General features: G+C 47.6%; 1 protein-coding gene across 3 annotated transcripts in view; it reads right to left on the bottom strand.

Moving 5' to 3' along the window:
- The window catches only part of Nhsl2 (NHS like 2), a 252,072-nt gene that overhangs the window by 132,116 nt on the left and 100,296 nt on the right, over nucleotides 1-19,660 (bottom strand). For all 3 annotated transcript variants that reach the window (XM_050129897.1, XM_050129900.1, XM_050129901.1), the window contains exon 2: nucleotides 15,953-16,021. In XM_050129897.1, coding sequence (XP_049985854.1) covers nucleotides 15,953-16,021 — 69 coding nt within the window. The remainder of the gene's footprint in view (nucleotides 1-15,952; nucleotides 16,022-19,660) is intronic.

Genomic DNA, 19,660 nt, shown 5'->3' with positions numbered 1-19,660 from the left:
ACAGTGTCCTTTGCTTTACAGAAGCTTCTCAGTCTCAGGAGGTCCCCCATTTATTCAATGAGGCCCTTACTGTCTGTGCTGCTGGGGTTATACATAGGAAGTGGTCTCCTGTGCCCACTTGTTGTAGAGTACTTCCCACTTTCTCTTCTATCAGGTTCAGTGTGTTCGGACTGATATTGAGGTCTTTAATCCACTTGGACTTGAGTTTTGTGCATGGTGATAGATACTGTTGTTCCTTTTGGTTCTCAGTTATCTCCACACAAGACTCTTCTAAGGAGTTTTGGGAAAAGGATTTCTTCTCAGCCACTACCCCAAGTCCAACTCCATTATTGAGAGGCGAGGCCCAGACATTGCCATTTTGAAAGCTTCCTAGGTAAGCAATGTTTGAGCCTAGGTGGCTCATGTTTGTAATCTCAGCACCCAAGAGACCAAGGGAAGGGGGGTCCAGAGTTCAAGACCAGACTGGACAGAACAGAAGACAGGTGAGAGAAAACACGGCTCCCTAGGTGATTCTGACCTGTAGGCAGAGGCACGGAGCAGGAAGTTAAGGGCGTCTGTTGTGGATCACACCAGGCAACCAGAGCCCAGACTCCAGCTAACAGCTATGAGGAAGGGCCAGTAACTCCCAAAGGTCTCCCAGATGCCTCCGGCTCCCCCCATGCACTAGTGTCTAGGAGGAGTCAAAGAGACCAGCTCATGCAACAGCCCTGGGCACAGCTGATCACCTCCCAGGCTCTTCACAGCGGCTATCAGTCTCATCCTCACTGAATAGGCTAGGAAGCTAAAGCATAAACCACTAACACGGGTCTAAGTGAGCACAAGCAGGCATCAGTGAAGCTGGGATGTGGATCCAAGCATTCAGTGGGCTGGTGGTAGCCACTGGGCTACACACTCCTGGTAGCCTGTTCTTGGGTATTCCCTTCCTAGCTGGAGAGACCCTTGCTCCAAATGCCAGCTATGCAGATGCACTGGGGAGCTACAAAGGTGGGGTCATCTATTACCTAGCAGGTGTCCTTTTTCTTAAGTAGGCCATTTGTGTTTGCGGGAACTGCAATGGAGGGCAGACAGTCAACTTGCAGAGAGGGTGGAGCCGTGATGGACACAGAGTGAATTCTTAGACAGAGATGTCTATCCCAGCTTGGTCCCTGGTTTGCTAATGCCTCCAACCTGCCCTGACACTCTGCTGGCTCGCATTCCTGGTTTGCAGAAAGAAAGAGGGAAGGTCAGGGGCCTGGAGGAATATTCAGTGTGGGACCTATGGGCCTCCAGCACCTAGTAGTGTAGCAACAGAGCCTGTCCAGTCATGCCTTACACAGCCTTGGCAATCTGGTACTGCTTCTCGGCCCTTTCTCAGGAAAAATGCTTTTCAATGCAGTAAGTAAATTACCTAGGATCAGAAAGGGAATTGATGACCGGCTCCTGAGGCGCAATTTACAATGAAGTCATGCATGTTGCTTGATTAATATATTCAACACAACAAGATCTAGCAATGGGTCTAATGACTACCATAATTTCCAAGTGCACAGTGATGAGTGTAAATGATTTTTGAGATACCTGCAACAGCCATAACGTGGTCTGAAAATAGCTGTTGTTCGGCTGGTGACAGTTACAAGTGCTGCTACTAGCAGGGCACATTACTGCCCTGGAGATGGCTTTGCCTGCTTCTGCTACTGCCCTGGAGATGGCTTTGCCTGCCTCTGCATTGTGTGATCTGGACACCTTCCTTGGCCCCTCTGAGCCTGCCTTCTCATTGGTAAAGTGTGGGCTGCTGCAAGGACAACCTGAGCTGACGAACAAGAACGCTGTGTTCAGCTCCACATGTAGGTGGCCAGAGAGCATCACCAGGCATCAGCTGTTACTGCTGGTAGCTGCAAAAGGGCTTTTATGGGTCAGTGCCTGGAGTTTATTTATCCAAACTCACCTCCAGCTAAGTTCTTGTGTGCAAAAAGGACTCTTTCAATCCAGGGCTTGTGCTGCGGCTCATCAGTACTTGCCTGGCATGCACAAGGCCCTGGCTTTGCAGGCATACTGCTACACTATCTGTGTCGTTTGGGGGACCTGGGCTCTTCAAAGGTGTCTCTTACAGCATTGCAAACGCCAAAGTCATGCTGGGTCTGGAAGCAAAATCCTTTTTTTAGGTGTAGCCTCTGAAAGCTCCCAAGGCTTCTTCTGATGGTGTCTCTTGTGGCCTGTCCCCACCACCCTTCTCCAGGCACTCTCATTGCAACCTTTACCATGGCCCCAGGCTTCCCATTTAAGGTTTAGAACTTTGGGTGCTTAGCACCTTAGAGAATCCTGCCTCAAAACCAAACTGAAACAAAAACAAACCCAAAACCCAGGACAAACTAAACAGAGTCCAGACATTTCCTGTAAGCTCACAAGTAATCTGGATCCCTAAGAGTTAGTTCTCTAACTTGTTGCAGGTGTCCACAACTTGTGTTGAGAAGGTGGCTCAGCCCCATTGCTTCCCTGGGCACACGTGGCGACTGAGACCCTGAAGGAGGCAAGGACGCACTTGAAGCCACTTGTTAGTGTGCAGGCAGAGCGAAACCTGGGACTCAAGACTGCTTTCAGTCAGGCCCCCAGAAGCAAATGAAATCTCCATCTTCCTTGCCTCCCCATTGCCTTCAGCCTGTTGGTTCCTGTCAGAACCTCTTCAGTCAGTTCCTGTCAGAATATATCAGCTTCATAGTCACCAAACCATCAGGCCTACCCTAGATCAGGCCCTGGCACCTCTCCAGCCACTTTGACTCTGCCTTCTAGGAGAACCTCCCAAATCAGTGCTTCTGTCTCTGTCACATGCCTAAAACGCACAGAGCTTGGAAGAAGCAGACAGTTCAAGTCGCTCAGACACTTCCCTACTCCCTACCTTGCCATATCAGAGTGGAAGAAACCTAGTCCGGGCCAGGGAAACAGCCCAGTGATGTTTGACAGTGAGCAAGATGGAGGTAGAACTGGGAGCAAACCCCAGGACAAAGACCCTTGATCTGAAAGGAGCTCAGCTTCATGCTATTCCCATGACATCACCACCTCTCAGAGCTACACTCCCGGCTCCTATTGTTTCAGGCAACAAGTGGAAATGCTGTTTTCATCAGCAACATAATCACGACTTCCCCTTCTATACTCCTTTGGAAACCACAGACAATGGCCCTTCTCCTTCTCTCACTTCTTTCCAGGACTCCTGCAGGCTGCCCCTGCACCAGGCGACTTCCCCTCCTTATCTGCTTTAGGAATGGGCGGGCCCCGCTTACTTGCCAGCCATTTCCACGAATATTTCTGCTGGCCTCGGCCCGAAATCAATTGGCCAGTCTCCTGTTATTGAGCAGCCCCATTGAGTCGAATCTTCTAGAGCTCTTTGCCTTCCCTCAGCACCATGCCCAGCAGGGAGAGGACATTTGGATTTCCAAAAAATAAATAGAGGCTGGGTATGGTGTGGTGCACACCTGTGATCCCAGAACTTGGGAGGTGAGTGCAGAAGACTCAGAGTTCAAGGGCGTCTTTGGCGACACAGTTACCTAAGCTACGTGAGACCCTCCTAAAGAAAAACTAGCTAACTAATTCTTAAAAAGAGAAAACTGTGATCCGAGTCACGACACCAAAATATTATTCTTTTAAAGCGGGTGTGTGTGTGGAGACAAACACAGGACAGACAAAACACGCACGAAAGGAGGAGACACAGACACGCGGCTCCCACGTGGGTGCGCTTTAATGGGGGGGAACACAATAAGGGACAAGTGTGCAAGACACAAGAGGGTGAAGGGCAAGAGAGAGAGCAAGACCTCGTGGAAGCTTGCTTTTTAACGAGAAGGCAAGGGTGTCTGGGAGAAATGTCCTGCACCTGCGTACGCCTGCGTGCACAGGTGTCCGTAATCCAGGAGGAATCTGGGAGCTGTAGTTTCCAGAAGGAACAACAGTGATAAATGAAATACCTGTAGCATGATTGATAAAGAGAAGAATAAGACAGTCCCGCCCCCTCCTAGGAGCCGAGAGCTTGCTTATGAAGACGCGTTCTGAAAAGCAAAGAAACACGCGAATATTGACTCAAGCCGCATATTTGACTTTGCCGTCAGGCCAAGCAGGTGCCTGGGGTGCTGTAATTTGGCTGGAATACAAAAGGCAGTTGGGTGTGAGGCGTCACAAATCAGATCCTGGAGTTGAGGTGATCTGAGGCAGTCTTTAGGATCAATTGTTAGATAGTAAGAAGTTGGGGGGAAGGGCGCGAGCAAGATGTTTCTCGATGTTAAGTGGAATGGAAGAAATGACTGATTCTTGATCTTGTCAAGCTGGTAACCAATGCTAGCCATCAGAGACATTGAGTTCAAGGCAGGCCTGAGCCATAGAGTGAGTCCTCTTCTGCCCCGCCCCACCCCCAAAAACCCAGAGAGCTAGGGCACTGTGGCAAGGAAACGCTAAAGCATGGTGCAAGAGAGGGAAGAAGAGGATTCTGGGAGGAGAAAAGTCAGGTTGGGAAGATGAGCTGAGCTGAATGCAGGGACCATGGAGGACCTTGGTTGTCAGAATCAGAAGCATCCACTTTAGTCTACAGGTAAGAAGGTGTCTCCAAAGCTTCTGGATAGACTGATTACCCAATGAAAATTTAGTTTCAATGTCTGCAAGGACCTTCCAGTATTAATTCTATCCGTGACCCCTTGACTGACCTTAGACTACTCACCTACCCGTATTCAACATAAGAAGAAGGGATTCTGCACTCCAAGGGGAGGTTTCTGAGTAAGATGTGCTTGAATCCCAATCTCGGCTCATCACTTTCTTGCTATGAGACCTTATGCAGGTACCTGAACTTCTCTGAGTTCCAGTTACCCAGGGGATAATAATGCCAGCCTTATAGACCAGCATAGATGCATTGTAAGGGCGGTTTAAGGCCCCACCTAGCCCCAAGGACAAGCTCTCTTTCTCTGCCCACCCCCATTTTTTTGGGGCACTCTTACGTATAGCCAGTGATTCTAAACTCATCAGGAAAGGGACCAGAAATGAGAAGGCAGGAGACAGATGAGATGTATGTGGGAACAGAAAACATTGATAAAGGGAAGGCAGAGCCAGGGCACCTGTCAACCTGATTCCCTTTGGTGACCAGGCAGCTGACAATATTGCCACTGAAGTGAGCAAGTCATTGGAGAAGAAGGAGTGTCACTTTAAGTCTGCTCACTCCTCGATTCTTTATATTCACTTAGCAAACACCCACCAAACATCCAGAACATAGACCTCAATGGTGTGTGTGTGCGTGGGTGTGCCTGTGCACGCATGCCTACATACTCTAACTTTGGTAGAGTGCCCGGGTCTCCCCTGTTCCTTCACCTCCAGAGAAGACAAGAGCAAAGGAATCTAAAAGGCATGTCCAGCCTTTTGATACTGGGATATGATATTGTCATTTACAAAGTTCAACCTTAAGAACCATGTAAAAAAATTAACAAAAAACTCCAAATGTCTTAAGTGCTTTATGGCTTTGGGTTGGGCCACATTCACAGTTATCCTTGGTTGCAAGTTAAGCTGTTAGGCTGTAGGTTGGACACGCCTTAATAAAGAGCCTTGTTGTTTAAAGTGTGGTCTGCAATGGGACCAAGCTGAAGACCCAGATATCAATCCACACTCCTACGAACACCTGATTTTTGACAAAGAAACAAAAAATATAAAATATACCCAAAAGATACTCAATCATACCACAAGGACATGTGCTCAACTATGTTCATAGCAGCATTGTTTGTCATAGCCAGAACCTGGAAATAATCTAAATGACCCTTGACTGAAGAATGGATAAGGAAAACGTGGCACGTTTACACAATGGAGTACTACACAGCAGAAAAGAACAATGACATCTTGAACTTTGCAGGCAAATGGATGGAGCTAGAAAACATCATCTTGAGTGAGGTAACCCAGACCCAGAAAGACAAATATCACATGTACTCACTCATAAGTGGTTTTTAAACATAAAGTGAAGAAAACCAGCCTACAAATCACAATCCCAGAGAACCTAGAAAACAGTGAGGACACTAAGAGAGACATACATAGATCTAATATACATGGGAAGTAGACAGGATCTCCTGAGTAAATTGGGAGCACGGGGACCGTGGGAGAGGGTAGAGGGGGAGGGGAGAGGAAGGAAGGGGAGCGGAGAAAAATGTATAGCTCAATAAAAACAAAAAAAAGTGTAAAATGGATAATAAAGTGTGGTCTGTAGACCGGAAGTATCACTGCCACATCTTGAACGCTCATTAGGGAATATGAAGTTTCGCTGTGGATGGTAGCTGCGCATCTGCCATCCCAGATACTCAGGAGGTTGGCAGAAGGATTCCTGGGTCCCAGGAGTGAAAGCAGCCTTGGCAGCTTAGCCAGACCCTGTCTCACAATAAGCTAGGCATGGTGACTCATACCTGGAATCCTAGCACTTAGGAGGTCGAGGCAGGAGGCTTGCAGTGTGTTCTAGCCCAGCCTGGAATATAGTATGAGACACTATTTTCTTTTAAAAAATATCATCAAACAACCACCCAGTAAAAACATAAAAACATAAAATGAAAGTTTTTATGTTGTGCTCCAGACCTTATAAAACACAGTATGGTCAGGTATGGTGGTATATGCCTACAGTCCTAACACTCCAGGGGCTGATGCAGGATGACCGCAAGTTCAAGGCCAGTTGGGCTATACAGGAAGACTGTATCTCAAAAAATAAAATTATAGAAACAACAGAATCTACACTTTGTCTCATAATCCTTCTTGTTTGTTTGTGTGATTTGAGACAGGGTCTGTCTATGTAGCCTTATTTGACCTGGAACTTGTGACAATCCTCCTGCCTCTGCCCCTGGAGTGCACCATCCATGGCTCTGTCTCCCAATCTCAGACATACAAGCCACCTTCTGAGACTTTGCTATTTATGTCACTGGACACACGCTGAAAAGCAAAGACTAAAGACAGCAGAGAGTCCTTGTATTTACACTGGAGCTTTAATTAAGCTGAAGCAAAATCTTAGTCAGCCACAGTTATGGGCTTGTTTTAGGGCTCCCCTTGGACAAGTGGGGCGATAGGTTCCTAAGCATCCTTTCCTAGCTCTCCACCACAGCAAGGAGTTCAACACTGTCTCGGTGGCCCTCAAAATGGAACTCCAACCCAACTGAAGGCCTAGGGGAGCATCCATAAAGTGGCGTGGAAACAGAGCAGAAAGTTCTCTGAACTTTCCCAAGGAATTAGCATGAGGAGCCTCCGCTGGTTAAAGAATCAGAGTTTGGGAGTCTCGCCAAAATCTCTTGCCAGCAGAGTTACAGCTGATAGAAGGTAGAGCGCTCTGTCCTCAGCTCATGCCTTTGTTAGGCACAGAAGACTCACCCTGTGCCAGTTATACCCGGATGAGTGCCCGTGTGTGCGAATTTTAATGAAGGCCTTCCAAAATCCAAGAGCTGCACCGGATGGTGAAATTATGTTTGGATTTTATTTTATTCTTAGTACAAAAGTGCTGACTTGTTTTTCTACAACAAAACTGTGTTAGTATAAAATCTGCAAATAACAAAGACTTTATTTTGAAACAAATTAATACAAAGAAAATTCATAGCAAAACACAAACAAGTGCAGACTTCCATGCCATAGCTAATTTATTCTGTGGGAGTCGGAGGGAAGACAGTGTGAGGGGAGGGAGGAACATGGAGGATAGCCAAACTTGTAATCTGAAGACGGCCTGAGTTAGAGGTCAAAACCTCTGCCTCCCCAGCTGAACAGCTCTGGATAGGGCCTAACCTACGTTCCTGGGATCATTTCTGGAAGCAGTCTTAGAGCTGGAAGAATCTGAGAGACTGCCGAGTCATCTCTATGCTTTTCTCCTTGAGCGAGGGAACTGAGGCACAAGGAGGTACATGGGGTACACTCTGCACTTTGCCAAGGCCCGTTTCTGTACTGCCGTCATCTGGTCACAATCTGCTCAGCTAATGTCTTCATCTTGTATTCTTCTGGGTTCCATGCCCTCTTCTGAGCCCACAAAACACTCAAGACGTTTCTTTATCATTTGACAAATGAATGCCTATTATGTGTCAGTAGCTATTGTATGCCCTCCGGATGCATCAGCGACCAAGGCAACTCTGTTCCAGTGTGCAGCATGAAGTCCTTGCTTTTATCTGCTCAGTAAACATTACAGATCACTTGGGTGCACAGTCCTACGTCAAGCGTAAGCTGCTTTCTGCTCAAGGGCCATTGTTCTCACGTTTGGCTTCCTCCCTTCTCTGCACTGGTAACATTTTCTGAATGAACGAATAATGAACTGAAGTTTGGTATTGGGGGCCCTGCTCGGTGGAACAACACGTATCTACCATGCACAAGGCTCGGGGGGGTCTATCCTGAGCAAAAAAAGTCCGGGGTCACACACAGCATCTCAAGACAAAAGACACAGGGAAACTGGTCCCCGTAAGTAGAGCACTTTCTCCTGCCCTGCATTACTGTCAGCTCACTTCCCTCAAGTGGCATTCATCAGAGGAAAGAAGGTGGCAGTCTGGGTCCCCTGGGCAGATCCATTTTGAAAAGAGGTAACCAGCTCTATCAGAGACCCTGTCTGAGGAGAGAATGCTGTCAGCTTTAGACAGCGTGGGCCGAGCAAGAAGGGCATTCTCCTGCGGGGGTCCATAGCTCCATCACTCAGTGAGGGATGAATCATCCTCAAGTACACATCCTTTCTCTTAAAAACATCAGGAGGAGGGGAGGGAGTGGGAATTTGGCTTGGTATTTTTTTTAAGTAATAAAAAGAAATCAAGGCTGCCCTGACAATCACTCCCCACTCTCGCCGGCCCTGGGCCGGCGCTGCACGCTTCCCATCCAGAGGCAGCTCTAGCCTTCTTGGTATGGCCTGCCAAAGACTGCACCGCAGCGCCCTCTGCTGTCCTGTATCGGGCCTTGCTGCCGCTTGCCCGCCCCTAGGAGCCAGGAGGAGCGGGGAGCTTGGCGGGGGCAGTGAGACTGCCTAGCAGCCTCCAGTTCCGGAGGTGCGCGGGGATCATGACTCACCGTCCGCCTCTCCCGCCTGTTAGCCGCCTCCGCACGCGCCTGGTGACGCGCGGAGCCGCGCCAAGCTTCTCTGCTCACGCAAACCAGCCTGAGGACCTTGAGCCTTGACGGCAGCACCTGCTCTGCCCTCCCACTCCCATGCTCCCTTTCTGTATGAACCCCATCGCGCTGAGATTTCCCCCACCCCTTGCTCCCCCACATGGATTCATTACAACTCCTAATGGGGCTAGAGACTGAGTGAGGGCCAGAGAAAGTTGGGATGAAGGCAGAGATCAAACCGCTAAGGAGTAGGGGAGGGGCTACATGACTCAGTCGTGTGTGACTCCAAAGTTCACGGTGAGATGGGCTTTCTATAACATCAAATTCCACCCTACACAGGCACTAGAAACATTCAGGAAGGGTCAGTTAGACCATGGCGTCATACAGGACTTTGAAATTTGAGCATTATAACAAACATTTACCATTTTAGAAACAAAAGGAAAGCTGTAAAATAACACTTAATAAGAAAGGCAGGTAGGTGAGGGGCTTGGGTGTGTAAAGTGTGTAAAATATTTTGGGCTTAAGGAGCAGGGAACAGAGCTGGGCATAGTAGCGCACGCCTTTAATCCTAGCACTTGGGAGGTAGAGGCAGGTAGGTCTTGGTGAGTTTCAAGCCAGCCGAGCTACATAATGAGATCCTGCTCTAAAACAAAACAAAAAGGCGCAGGGGAAAGTGGCAGGAACTGTGGATAGGGACTGCACCAGAAACTGGAACAGGTGGGAAGGAGAGGTCCCTAAGGTGATCCTGGAACCTTGGTAACCTCAACTGCAGTTGAGTCAAGAACGCGAGCTCTAAAGCAGGTACGACTCTGAGGTCCAGAAGAAGATAGAAAACGATCCAGTTACAGTCCACATCGCCTTTGCCCCTGACTCTGGTGTTTGCCACGGCCAGTTTTGTTTTCTATATTAGTGATATATTGCTGGTTTTGTTAGAGCCACAGAGCAGCATCTGCAGCTCAGGCTCCACCTCTGCTTTGGAGACCATAGCCTTAGGGAAGAGAATCCAGATTGGTGAGAGCAGTGCCCATCCCCGGGGGCTGAATGAAACAGGTCAGGGCCCAGCTGCTTGCCCAGACAGCATTTGCTGAAACCATAGAAACCCTAGCCCGGGCCCTACTGTCTTCTGTGGGGAAAGTGTGGAGGGTCAACTGCTTCACCGTGATGCTGAATGACTTGCAGACCTAAGGTTTGCACCTGAGTGAGCCCGTCGAGTCATTCAGACAGCTCCACCCTGAGCCGGGCATCTGGGCCCTTTTGACTTCCCCGTGAGTACCTGCTGCTGGCAGCACCACTGAACGGACATGGCGCTGGGCAGCCAGTGCGGCTCCAGAGCAGGGCTTCTCAACCTTCCTAATGCTGTGACTCTTTAATATAGTTCCTCATGCGGGGACCCCCAACCACACACCTATTTTCATTATTACTTCCTAACTGTGATCTTGCTACTGTTTTGAATCGCAATGTAGGGCTGGAGAGATGGCTCAGCCATTAAAGGCTAGGCTCACAACCAAAACGGAATTGTGATATACATACTTTTGGAGACAGAGGTTTGCCAAGGGGGTTCTCTGGAGCCAAAGGAGTTAGATAAGAGTAATCGCTCATGTTTCTGCACCCGCTGGTATTCCCCCCCCCCCCCCACATCCCGACTGGCTGTCCGCCTGAGCTCCACCTAGAAAAGCACCACCCACTGACTGTCTCCCGACAGTGCTTGACTGTACATTTGACCATGCTTTCTGTTTCCTTCCGATCAGGGAAAGGAGGTATTGTCTCAACTTGGGAGTACCACTGAGCAATAGACTAAGTTTCCACAGCCTCACCAAGGCCAGCTGGCCTGGGTCTGAAAAAGCCTGGGTTAAAACCGGTCTCGCTGAACATAGTGGACAGTGAGGACTACTGAGACCTCAAGAACAATGGCAATGGGGTTTTGATCCTACTGCACGTATTGGCTTTGTGGGAGCCTAGGCAGTTTGGATGCTCACCTTACTAGACCTGGATGGAGGCGGGTGGTCCTTGGACTTCCCACAGGGCAGGGAACCCTGATTGTTCTTTGAGCTGAAGAGGGAGGGGAACTTGATTGGGGGAGGGGAGGGAAAGGGCAGGCGGCGGTGGGGAAGGGACAGAAATCTTTAATAAATAAATAAAAAAATAAAATAAATATTTAACTTCTGGAGCCTGAAGATCAGGCCTTCAGAAGCAGACACAAACAGGGTGGTGGTGAGCGTGGGCGTAGGTCAGGGAGGTGGGCTGTATGTGTTCCTTAGGCCTGGCTGCCTTTCACGCAGGCTCCAGTGGTCTCCGTAATGGAGAAAAGGTTAAAAGGTTGCCCGACGGAGGCAAGACCGCCTCGTCTCCTTAAAGGCATCTATGAACTCACTGCTTCTCCGGCTAAATATCCACAGAAATTATTCATTGAATTTAACAAACCCATTCTTAAATCAGGGAGCATGCATAAGGAATGCAAAAAACACTTTAGAGAAAATGGAATGGAAGATGATTCGCTGCACGAAGTACTAAATCCATGGACACAGCAGTAGACGTCTAGGATGCTGGGAGAAACTGTACAATGGAAACTTGGATAAAATGGACCAGCTTTTTAAAAATCACAGACCTCCAAAATCTACCTAATAAGAAATAGATTTGAAAACCTCTGCAACCATTAAGAACACTGAGTTCTTCCAGTCTAGCCACTGACCCCTTCTAGTGGACAGTTTTGGAACTGGAACTCTAAGTTTTTATGGTGTAAATGTGTTCTGTCCTCCCTTTTCAGTCTATTTCCTAACGATTTTAGGGTTGCCTCTTCATGGAGGGGTGTTAGAATAGCAATAAAGGCCCCATTAAAGGAAACCCTTTCTGATCAAGAGATCTAGTATTCCAATTGGCGGGGTCAATTACCTGGCCAAGAGACCATCCTTCAGGAAGATCACTCTTAGGAACTCAGGATCACTATAAGCCATGCTAGAGAAATAGGAGGAATAATTATCCCTTTAATGAGATACTGCACTTTTCCTTCTTAGAATCCCCTACTGCAGTCTCTTACAGAGCATAACCACACCGTTTCCTAAGTCAGCCCACTCGTCTAATTACTCAGAAAAACATAAATTCCCTAACACACTGGACTTCTTTAGTCTCCCTGTAAAGCCACTGTCCCACCATGTGGCTGCTGGCTGCCCTATGGCTGATCTCCATGCCCAGCTTTGCTGCCCCCACCCCGGTCTCCTCCTCTGGGAAGTTGCTGAGGTTTGCAGCTTGCCTGACCTAGAGTTTTCTTTTAAGCGATAATAAAATAGTCCCTGATCTTAAAAAGAAGAGAGAGAGAGAGAGAGAGAGAGAGAGAGAGAGAGAGAGAGAGAGAGAGAGGAGAAATGAGCTTAAAATTTAAAACAGAAATATTAAGATCCACTGGGTGGTAGCGCACACCTTTAATCCCAGTACTTGAGAGGCAGATCTCTGTGAGTTCAAGGTCTATAAAGAGAGTTCCAGGACAGTCAGAGCTGTTACACAGAGAAACCCTGTCTTGACCCTCCCCAAAAGAAATATCAAGATCCAATAGTTTTATTGGTAAATTTCTCCAACTGCTCAAAGAATTCTATACCAATTCTACACAATTGATGTAATCCACCATACTAACATATTAAAGAAGAAAATAATCATGTCAATTATGAATGCAGAAAAGCATCTGATAAACTCTTATACTCACGATAAACTTTAAAAAATTTTTGAAAAATAAGAAAAGAAGAGAAATTCATCTTGAAATTTACAGCTGGCCATATAAACCAGTCCACATATCTGATCATCAAAACTCATTTATAGCTGGGAGTTGGGGCACAGGCCTATAATGCCTGCCAGGAAGAGGTTGAGACAGGAGGATCTGGAGTTCAAGGCCTGCTTGGGCTACATTCTAAGACTCAAAAGGATTTACAGAAGGAGAATTGGTTAATTGTACTTCATCAAAGTCAAAACTTTTTCCTGTGGAAGACCCTACTGAGAAGATTTTTCAAAAGTTAAATGCTAGGGGAAATATTTGACAAACATATGTCCCACAAAGCACTTGAATCTAGAATGCATAAAGAATTCTGAAAACTCTGCGGTTAAACATTCAAACAGCCAAAGCAGAAAATGAGCTAAAGACATAAATAGGCATTTACCAAAGAGGAGACATGGTTTTCACATCAGCCCATGAGATGCTCAACCTCAGGAACCACCAGGGAAATGCAAATTAAAACCCCAGTGAGACATCACCACACACCTCTCTGAATGTCTAAAGTTTACTAAAATGCGACACCACCAAATGCTGACGAAAGTGTCTGGAAATCGGATCCCTCGGACACGACTGGTGGGAACATAAATGGTAGAGCATTCTGGAAAATCAGTTTGGCACGTTCTTAAAAAAAATTAACATACAAGTACCATATGACCCAGCAACTGCAATCTTGGGCATCTGTCCTGGAGAATGGAAAGCTTAAGTCCACAAAAAAGCTGCTGGGCAAATGCCCATAGCAGTGTTATTCGTAAAAGCCAAGCCCAGGAAACACCACAGATGCCCTCCAATGTGTGAATGGACACCTTCTGTGATCTGTGAGAATCACAGAAAGCTACTCGGCAAAACCAAGGAGGACTGCTGTACAAATAAGCAAACACTGAATGAACCAGAGCGTTGCCAAATGTGATAAGGCCGAGGACAAAGCTCCAGAGCCGAGGTTCCCAACCTTTCCGATGCTGTGACCGTTTACTACAGTTTCTCAGGTTGGGGTGACCCTGCTCATGAAGTGATTTCATGGCTACTTTCTAACTGTAATTTTGCTACTATTATGAATCCCAATGTAAATATCTGATATGCAGGATATCTGATATATGACCCCCAAAGACTCAGGACCCACTGGCTGAGAACCGCTGCTCTAGCTAATGGTAGCAATGAAAAGAAATCCCTAAAGGTCACATGATATGATTGCTTCTTTCTAACCTAATTTTGTTGAAACGACCGAATTCAAAAAATGGGACAAAGTTGTTATATCATTTGCAGGAAAATCGATCCAAGAGGAGATACTTGTATTAAGCAAATGAAGACAGGCTTAGACAGACAAGTATCATATGTTTCCTTTCATTCGTGATTCCTAGGTTTTATATAGATACACACAATCATTTATGTGCATCTGACACGGAACTAGAAGTGAAGCTTTCACAAAGCTGCCTAATATGAAGGTGGGGAGGACAGGCAGGGGACAGAGTGTGAGAAACGTGTTCGGTGTATAACATAGACTTGTATGAAAACATCTTTACATACTATAATATAATGTACAATATAGTCAATGAAATAAAAGAAAAAATGGTGGGCTTGGTGAAATGGCTCAGAGGGTAAAGGTGCCACTGAGCCTGACGACCTGAGTGCCACCCCAGCCCCTCATGGTGGAAGGAAAACTGTCCTCTGACCATGACTTGATCAGGTACATCAATATGAGTGTGCATGGACGTGTGTTTGCGCGCATACACACCCACAAATAAATGCAAAACTAAAGGAGTAATAGGGGTTAAATAGGAATTGGGTAGGCACGGCCTGGTAGTGTGGAAATGCTGTTTTGTGGCAGTTGGTCTCAGCATTCTGCTTGTATGTTATTTTGGATTTCTAACCATAGAGAAAAGCTGGGCAAAGAGCACCTGTATTATTTTTGTAATGGCAGGTTACTCTACAATGATTAAAAAAATAAACCATTTAATTATGAGAACACTGAGTTAGACGTGCATCCTGACACAGAGGTTCCCAAGACATAATGTTAAGTGAAAAAAAGCAAGTTGCTGATCACTGTTTAGGGCACCACTGATTGACTGTTTTCAAGTTTCCACGTAAAACCAAGCTGTACACAGAGACGAACACCCCAAAGAAGGCGAGCACTCCACACCAGGAACAGTGGCTACCTCTGGGGAGCAGGGTGGACACGGGATTTTAAAAGTAGCTGCATTGGTTTTGATTACAATAAGAATGTATGCATGGGCTAGTGGTTCGGCTCAGTGGCAGTGCGATTGCCTAGCGTAGCATGCACAAGGCCCTGGGCTCCATCACCAGCACTGGAATAACACAAACATTGCTGAGAATGTATTCCTATTATTTGTGTTATAAAAGCATCCCTGCAGTGTTCTAGGAATTCAAATCCGCATTGCTCATCTGCAGTGTCTCATCAGCATGGTAACCGGGGACATAGCTCCCAGCCCCCCGCCCTTGAACCTGAAGGAAGTGGATCTGATCCTCCTCGTTTTAAAACAGGCCCACCAGCAGCTGAGGCTGTCCCTGAGGAAGGGCCAATGTCCCACTGCTGCTCACAACCACTTAAATATTACACGGCAGACAACATAACCACATCTTCTAGAGGGCTATGGTCAACAAAGTGTCACGCAGCCACAAACCTGGGAGCAGCAAAGGCCTCCCCACCTTCAGACCTTCAGGCATGGCAGGTGCTGAGCCTTTTGGAAGAAATCAACAGCACCAGGTGGGCGTAAAGGCTGGATGCCTACAACCCAGCACAAAAGACTAAGGGCGGACTCACCTCGGGTGGCCCCAGCCTGTGCATCCTTTCTATTATTTCTTAATTCACCATTTGTGGAGTACCTACTATGTGCCAGATGGCACCAATAGTGATGTTCAAAAGCAAGTCATTGCCCTGCTCTACTGGGAGAGTAGGCCATGAACAAGCTACATGAGAAACTTAGTTGATGGGTGGTATTAAGTGCTATTATTAAGAGCAGCAATGGGAAAAGGGTGTGAGGCCATTTGAGAAAGGTAGCCAGAGCGGGTCTCACTGAGAAATCAGTGGTTCAGTGGGAGTCAGGAGTGGAGAACTCAGCTCCCAAGACAGGCAGCTTGCCTGGCCATTTTCCCCTTGCTCCTCCATATATTCTCTGCCCTCTTGTATCCAGTTTGGCCCTTGTAACTGACCTGTGCTGGCTGCATCCACAAGCTCCCTTGCCCTCTGGCTGCGAATTCCATTCACCCAGTGGCAGGCACCTGTAAGGACAAGAGAAAACAAAGCGAGGTGAGGGGAGGACATTGCTTCCCCATGCTCTTTCTGAGCAGGGGCTCTGTGCTGACAGCACCCCACTCCCGCAGGCGATCTACTCCGCACAGAGGGTGGGAAGAAGCAGTTACATGCTTTGTTGTTTCGATTTGGTTTTTGTTTAATTTTGAGCCAGGATCTTGCTGTGTAGCCCAGGCTGGCCTTAAACTTAAAATCTTTCTGCTTTGGTCTGCTAACTGCTGGTTTTACAGGCCCCAGTGACTACAGTCAGCTCAGATTCTCAATATACTTTATTTTTATTTGCACATTTTCACTGTACAGAATGATAGATTTTATTATGAAAATTTCAAACATGTATATCATTTGCTTTTCTTATATTTGCCCATCTTCTCTTATCCTTCCTCTGAAGGTGTTTTTGAGGTTTCCTGCCCCACTAAGATCACCAAGCCCCAACCCAAGATCAGTGCCTTGTTCCTCTTCAGGTCACTGTGCGAATTAAAGAGAGTTCTGTTGCGCCCAAGGTTTCAGAGCATCTTAACACTGCCACCCGTGCAGGAGCATCCCGACACTGCCACCCGTGCAGGAGCATCCTAATATACTGCCACCCGTGCAGGAGCATCCTAATATACTGCCACCCGTGCAGGAGCATCCTAATATACTGCCACCCGTGCAGGAGCATCCTAATATACTGCCACCCGTGCAGGAGCATCCCGACACTGCCACACATGTAGGACACACAACGCTGGAAGCTCAATGGGTTCTAGTCTATTCCTGACTGTAGAGCAAGTCCAGAAAACAGCCATCGTGGACTTTCTAGCTAACTTGTCTCTCCTCAAAGCCAAACCCCTACTGGGGAGACAGAGTGCTGCATGCCACTTTGCCCCCTGCACTGAGCCCCTGGCTGGTACCAGTCATTCTTCCTACATGAGCTAGCCTAACCACATCAACATCAGAATTCCAAGAAAAGCTGTCCCAATTTGCCCTGTCCAGCTTCCTGTCATTCATAGCTGCCAACAGACAGAAGGCATCTATCACCCACTGAGCGAAAGCAATGTACCACAGTGGGGACAGTGTGGAGGCGACATCTGAAAGAAATTAAAAGGCGGGGGTGGGGTGGGGGTGGGCTGGGAGCCCAGGCAAGCACCAGAAGTATCATATACTGGTAAGGTCGCTGAGAGGGAGGGGATGGAAAGCCTGGTCCCAGGCTGCAAGCTCCCACACTTGGGTGTGTTTCAGGACAAAAAGCACCCCGCGTGTTTTTGTGCACACTGCAGATTCTTGGGTCAAACGTGCAGCTTCAAATTCACGAACCCCTAAACAAAGGTGCCCCGCTGGAAAGTGGAAAACAGCGCGTGACTCTGGGGGCCCATTCCAAAGCTCAGAAAAACTGCTGGCCTTTTGTTTACACTTACATAAATCAATCCAAAGAAAGGAGTGCCACAGCCAAAGTCAGAAAAGCTGGAGATCAAATTGCTGCCAGGCTCTGGGCCTTGGCCCACTCATCAAGGGAGGGCTAACTTACATTAGAACCCTGGGTCCATCACTCTCAGGCTGTGTGTCCTTAGGCAATATCCTGAACCTGGCGGCGACCTCAGTTTTCTGATCTAAAAAATGGGTTCATTCTCTACCTCCCAGAGTCACAGTAAGGGTTAAATTAGCTCTGTGTGTCACATATGTCTGGCACAGGCCCTGGAATCCTGAAGGCTTAGAATTTGTCTCTTCTCTCCCTGTGTCTACCTTTTCTGGGCAAGAGCCAGCCTTGTGGGGTGAGGCAGTTCTGGGGTTCCAGTGGCCCTTGGAGCCCCTGAGAGCTCTTTGAGGAGCTCGGCAGCTTTTGTGTTGATGCTTGTTTCTGCTCTTTCCTAAGAGGCATCCTGGTTGGTTGTCATTTGCTCCTAGCAGGACATGCTTCCGTGAACTGATTGCCACTCAAGAGCACTAATGCCCATTAATAACTGTGTACTTGGCCGACCCGCCACGACCGCTGCTTTCATCTCCAGAACCTCAGGTCTTCCTTACTTCACTCTGAACTACCAGAGTGCTCTCTGACTATGCACTGCCAAAGGGCCTCTGCCCCCTGTCTTTCCTTTTCTAGCCTTCTGGCTCTTCCTTTTTCTTTCTTTCTTTTTTTTTTTTTTGTTTTTTGTTTTGTTTTGTTTTGTTTTTTTCGAGACAGGGTTTCTCTGTGGTTTTGGACCCTGTCCTGGAACTAGCTCTTGTAGACAAGGCTGGTCTCGAACTCACATAGATCCGCCTGACACTGCCTCCCAAGTGCTGGGATTAAAGGCGTGCGCCACAACCGACCGGCTGGCTCTTCCTTTTTCTATTGCTCTCTCTCTCTCTCTCTCTCTCCCTGTCCCTAGGTCTCCATCTTGTCCTTTCCTTCATTAGCTCTTTCAAAAGCCATCACCCGAAATATAGTAGTCTCTGAAAACAGCTATGAAGAGTGGCTCAAGTGGACCCCTTGGCCTAGTTCAGGTCCAGTTTGGGGTCACTCTATCTGTCAGTTGCACCTTCCCACTGGGGACTGAGGACGATGGCTGATGTGGGATGTCCTTCTGTATATGTGTTTCTCTGAATGGTTAATGAATAAAGTTGCTTTGGCCTATGGCAGGGCAGAATATAGCCAGAGAGAGAGAGAGAGAGAGAGAGAGAGAGAGAGAGAGAGAGAGAGAGAGAGAGAGAGAGAGAGAAGGTGAAGTCAGAGAGATGCCATATAGCTGCCAAAGGAGAAAGACTCAAGAACAGTGGAACCTTGCTGGTAGGCCACATCCTCATGGCAATACACAGACTAAAACTAGTAGAAATGGGAAATGGGTTAGTTTAAGATATAAGAGTTAGCCAGGAATATGCCTAAGCTACTGGCTGAACAGTGTTGTAATTAATATAGTTTCTGTGTGATCATTTGTGTCGGGGTGGCTGGGAAATGAACGAACAGTCTCCAGTTACAGATGGCAAAGCCAAATGAGGCCTGGCTGACGCTCTTAGGCAACTCTCCAGTTAGCAGGGACCACAGAATGGGGAGAATGATTGCTGTCTCAGGGACCAGAGAAGGCTTCCCTAAAGACTAAACACTTCTGTTGAGCCTTGAATCTCGAGCAATGCCTCACTCTGCAGTGAGAAAGGTTCAAAGGGCACTGAATGATGGCAACGCCATGAGGAGAGAAGGGCAGTGTAGGCTCTGAGTTGGGTCTGAGACACCGCAAGGTCTGGGACCAGGGAGCCTGGAAAAAGCTAACTGGAGCCAGCTGGACAGAATGACAGGTGACAAGGGCTACGTCTTAGAAGTCAGGTGGCAAGGCTTATTAGTTAGCACTGGTAAATGCTGGTAGGACGTAGTGAAAACCGGGACTTCAGATAACTTTGGCTGAGTGTATGGCTTACTCAGCTGTGGGAAGCCTTGGATTGTATCCCCAGCACAATTAAAATGATTATTCCAGAAGGCAGAGAAACAGAAGAAGAGTCCAGTCAGGACACTATTGCCATGGTCCTGACACAAGCTGAAGCCCTGGATGAGGATGCTCCCCCTCAAGAATGGAAGCAAGAGGCAGAGAAGAGACAGCAGGGCCTGTGTGTTGTTTGATGGGCCTGTATCTGCCGTCACTCGTCACCCTTCCCAGCGTGACGGG

This window comes from Alexandromys fortis, unplaced genomic scaffold, assembly GCF_014885135.2.
Source record: "Alexandromys fortis isolate MF-2015 unplaced genomic scaffold, M_Fortis_MF-2015_v1.1 scaffold_321, whole genome shotgun sequence".
NCBI lineage: Eukaryota > Metazoa > Chordata > Mammalia > Rodentia > Cricetidae > Alexandromys > Alexandromys fortis.
Note: the sequence above shows the minus strand (reverse complement) of the source record. Positions and strands in the feature narration are given on the sequence as shown.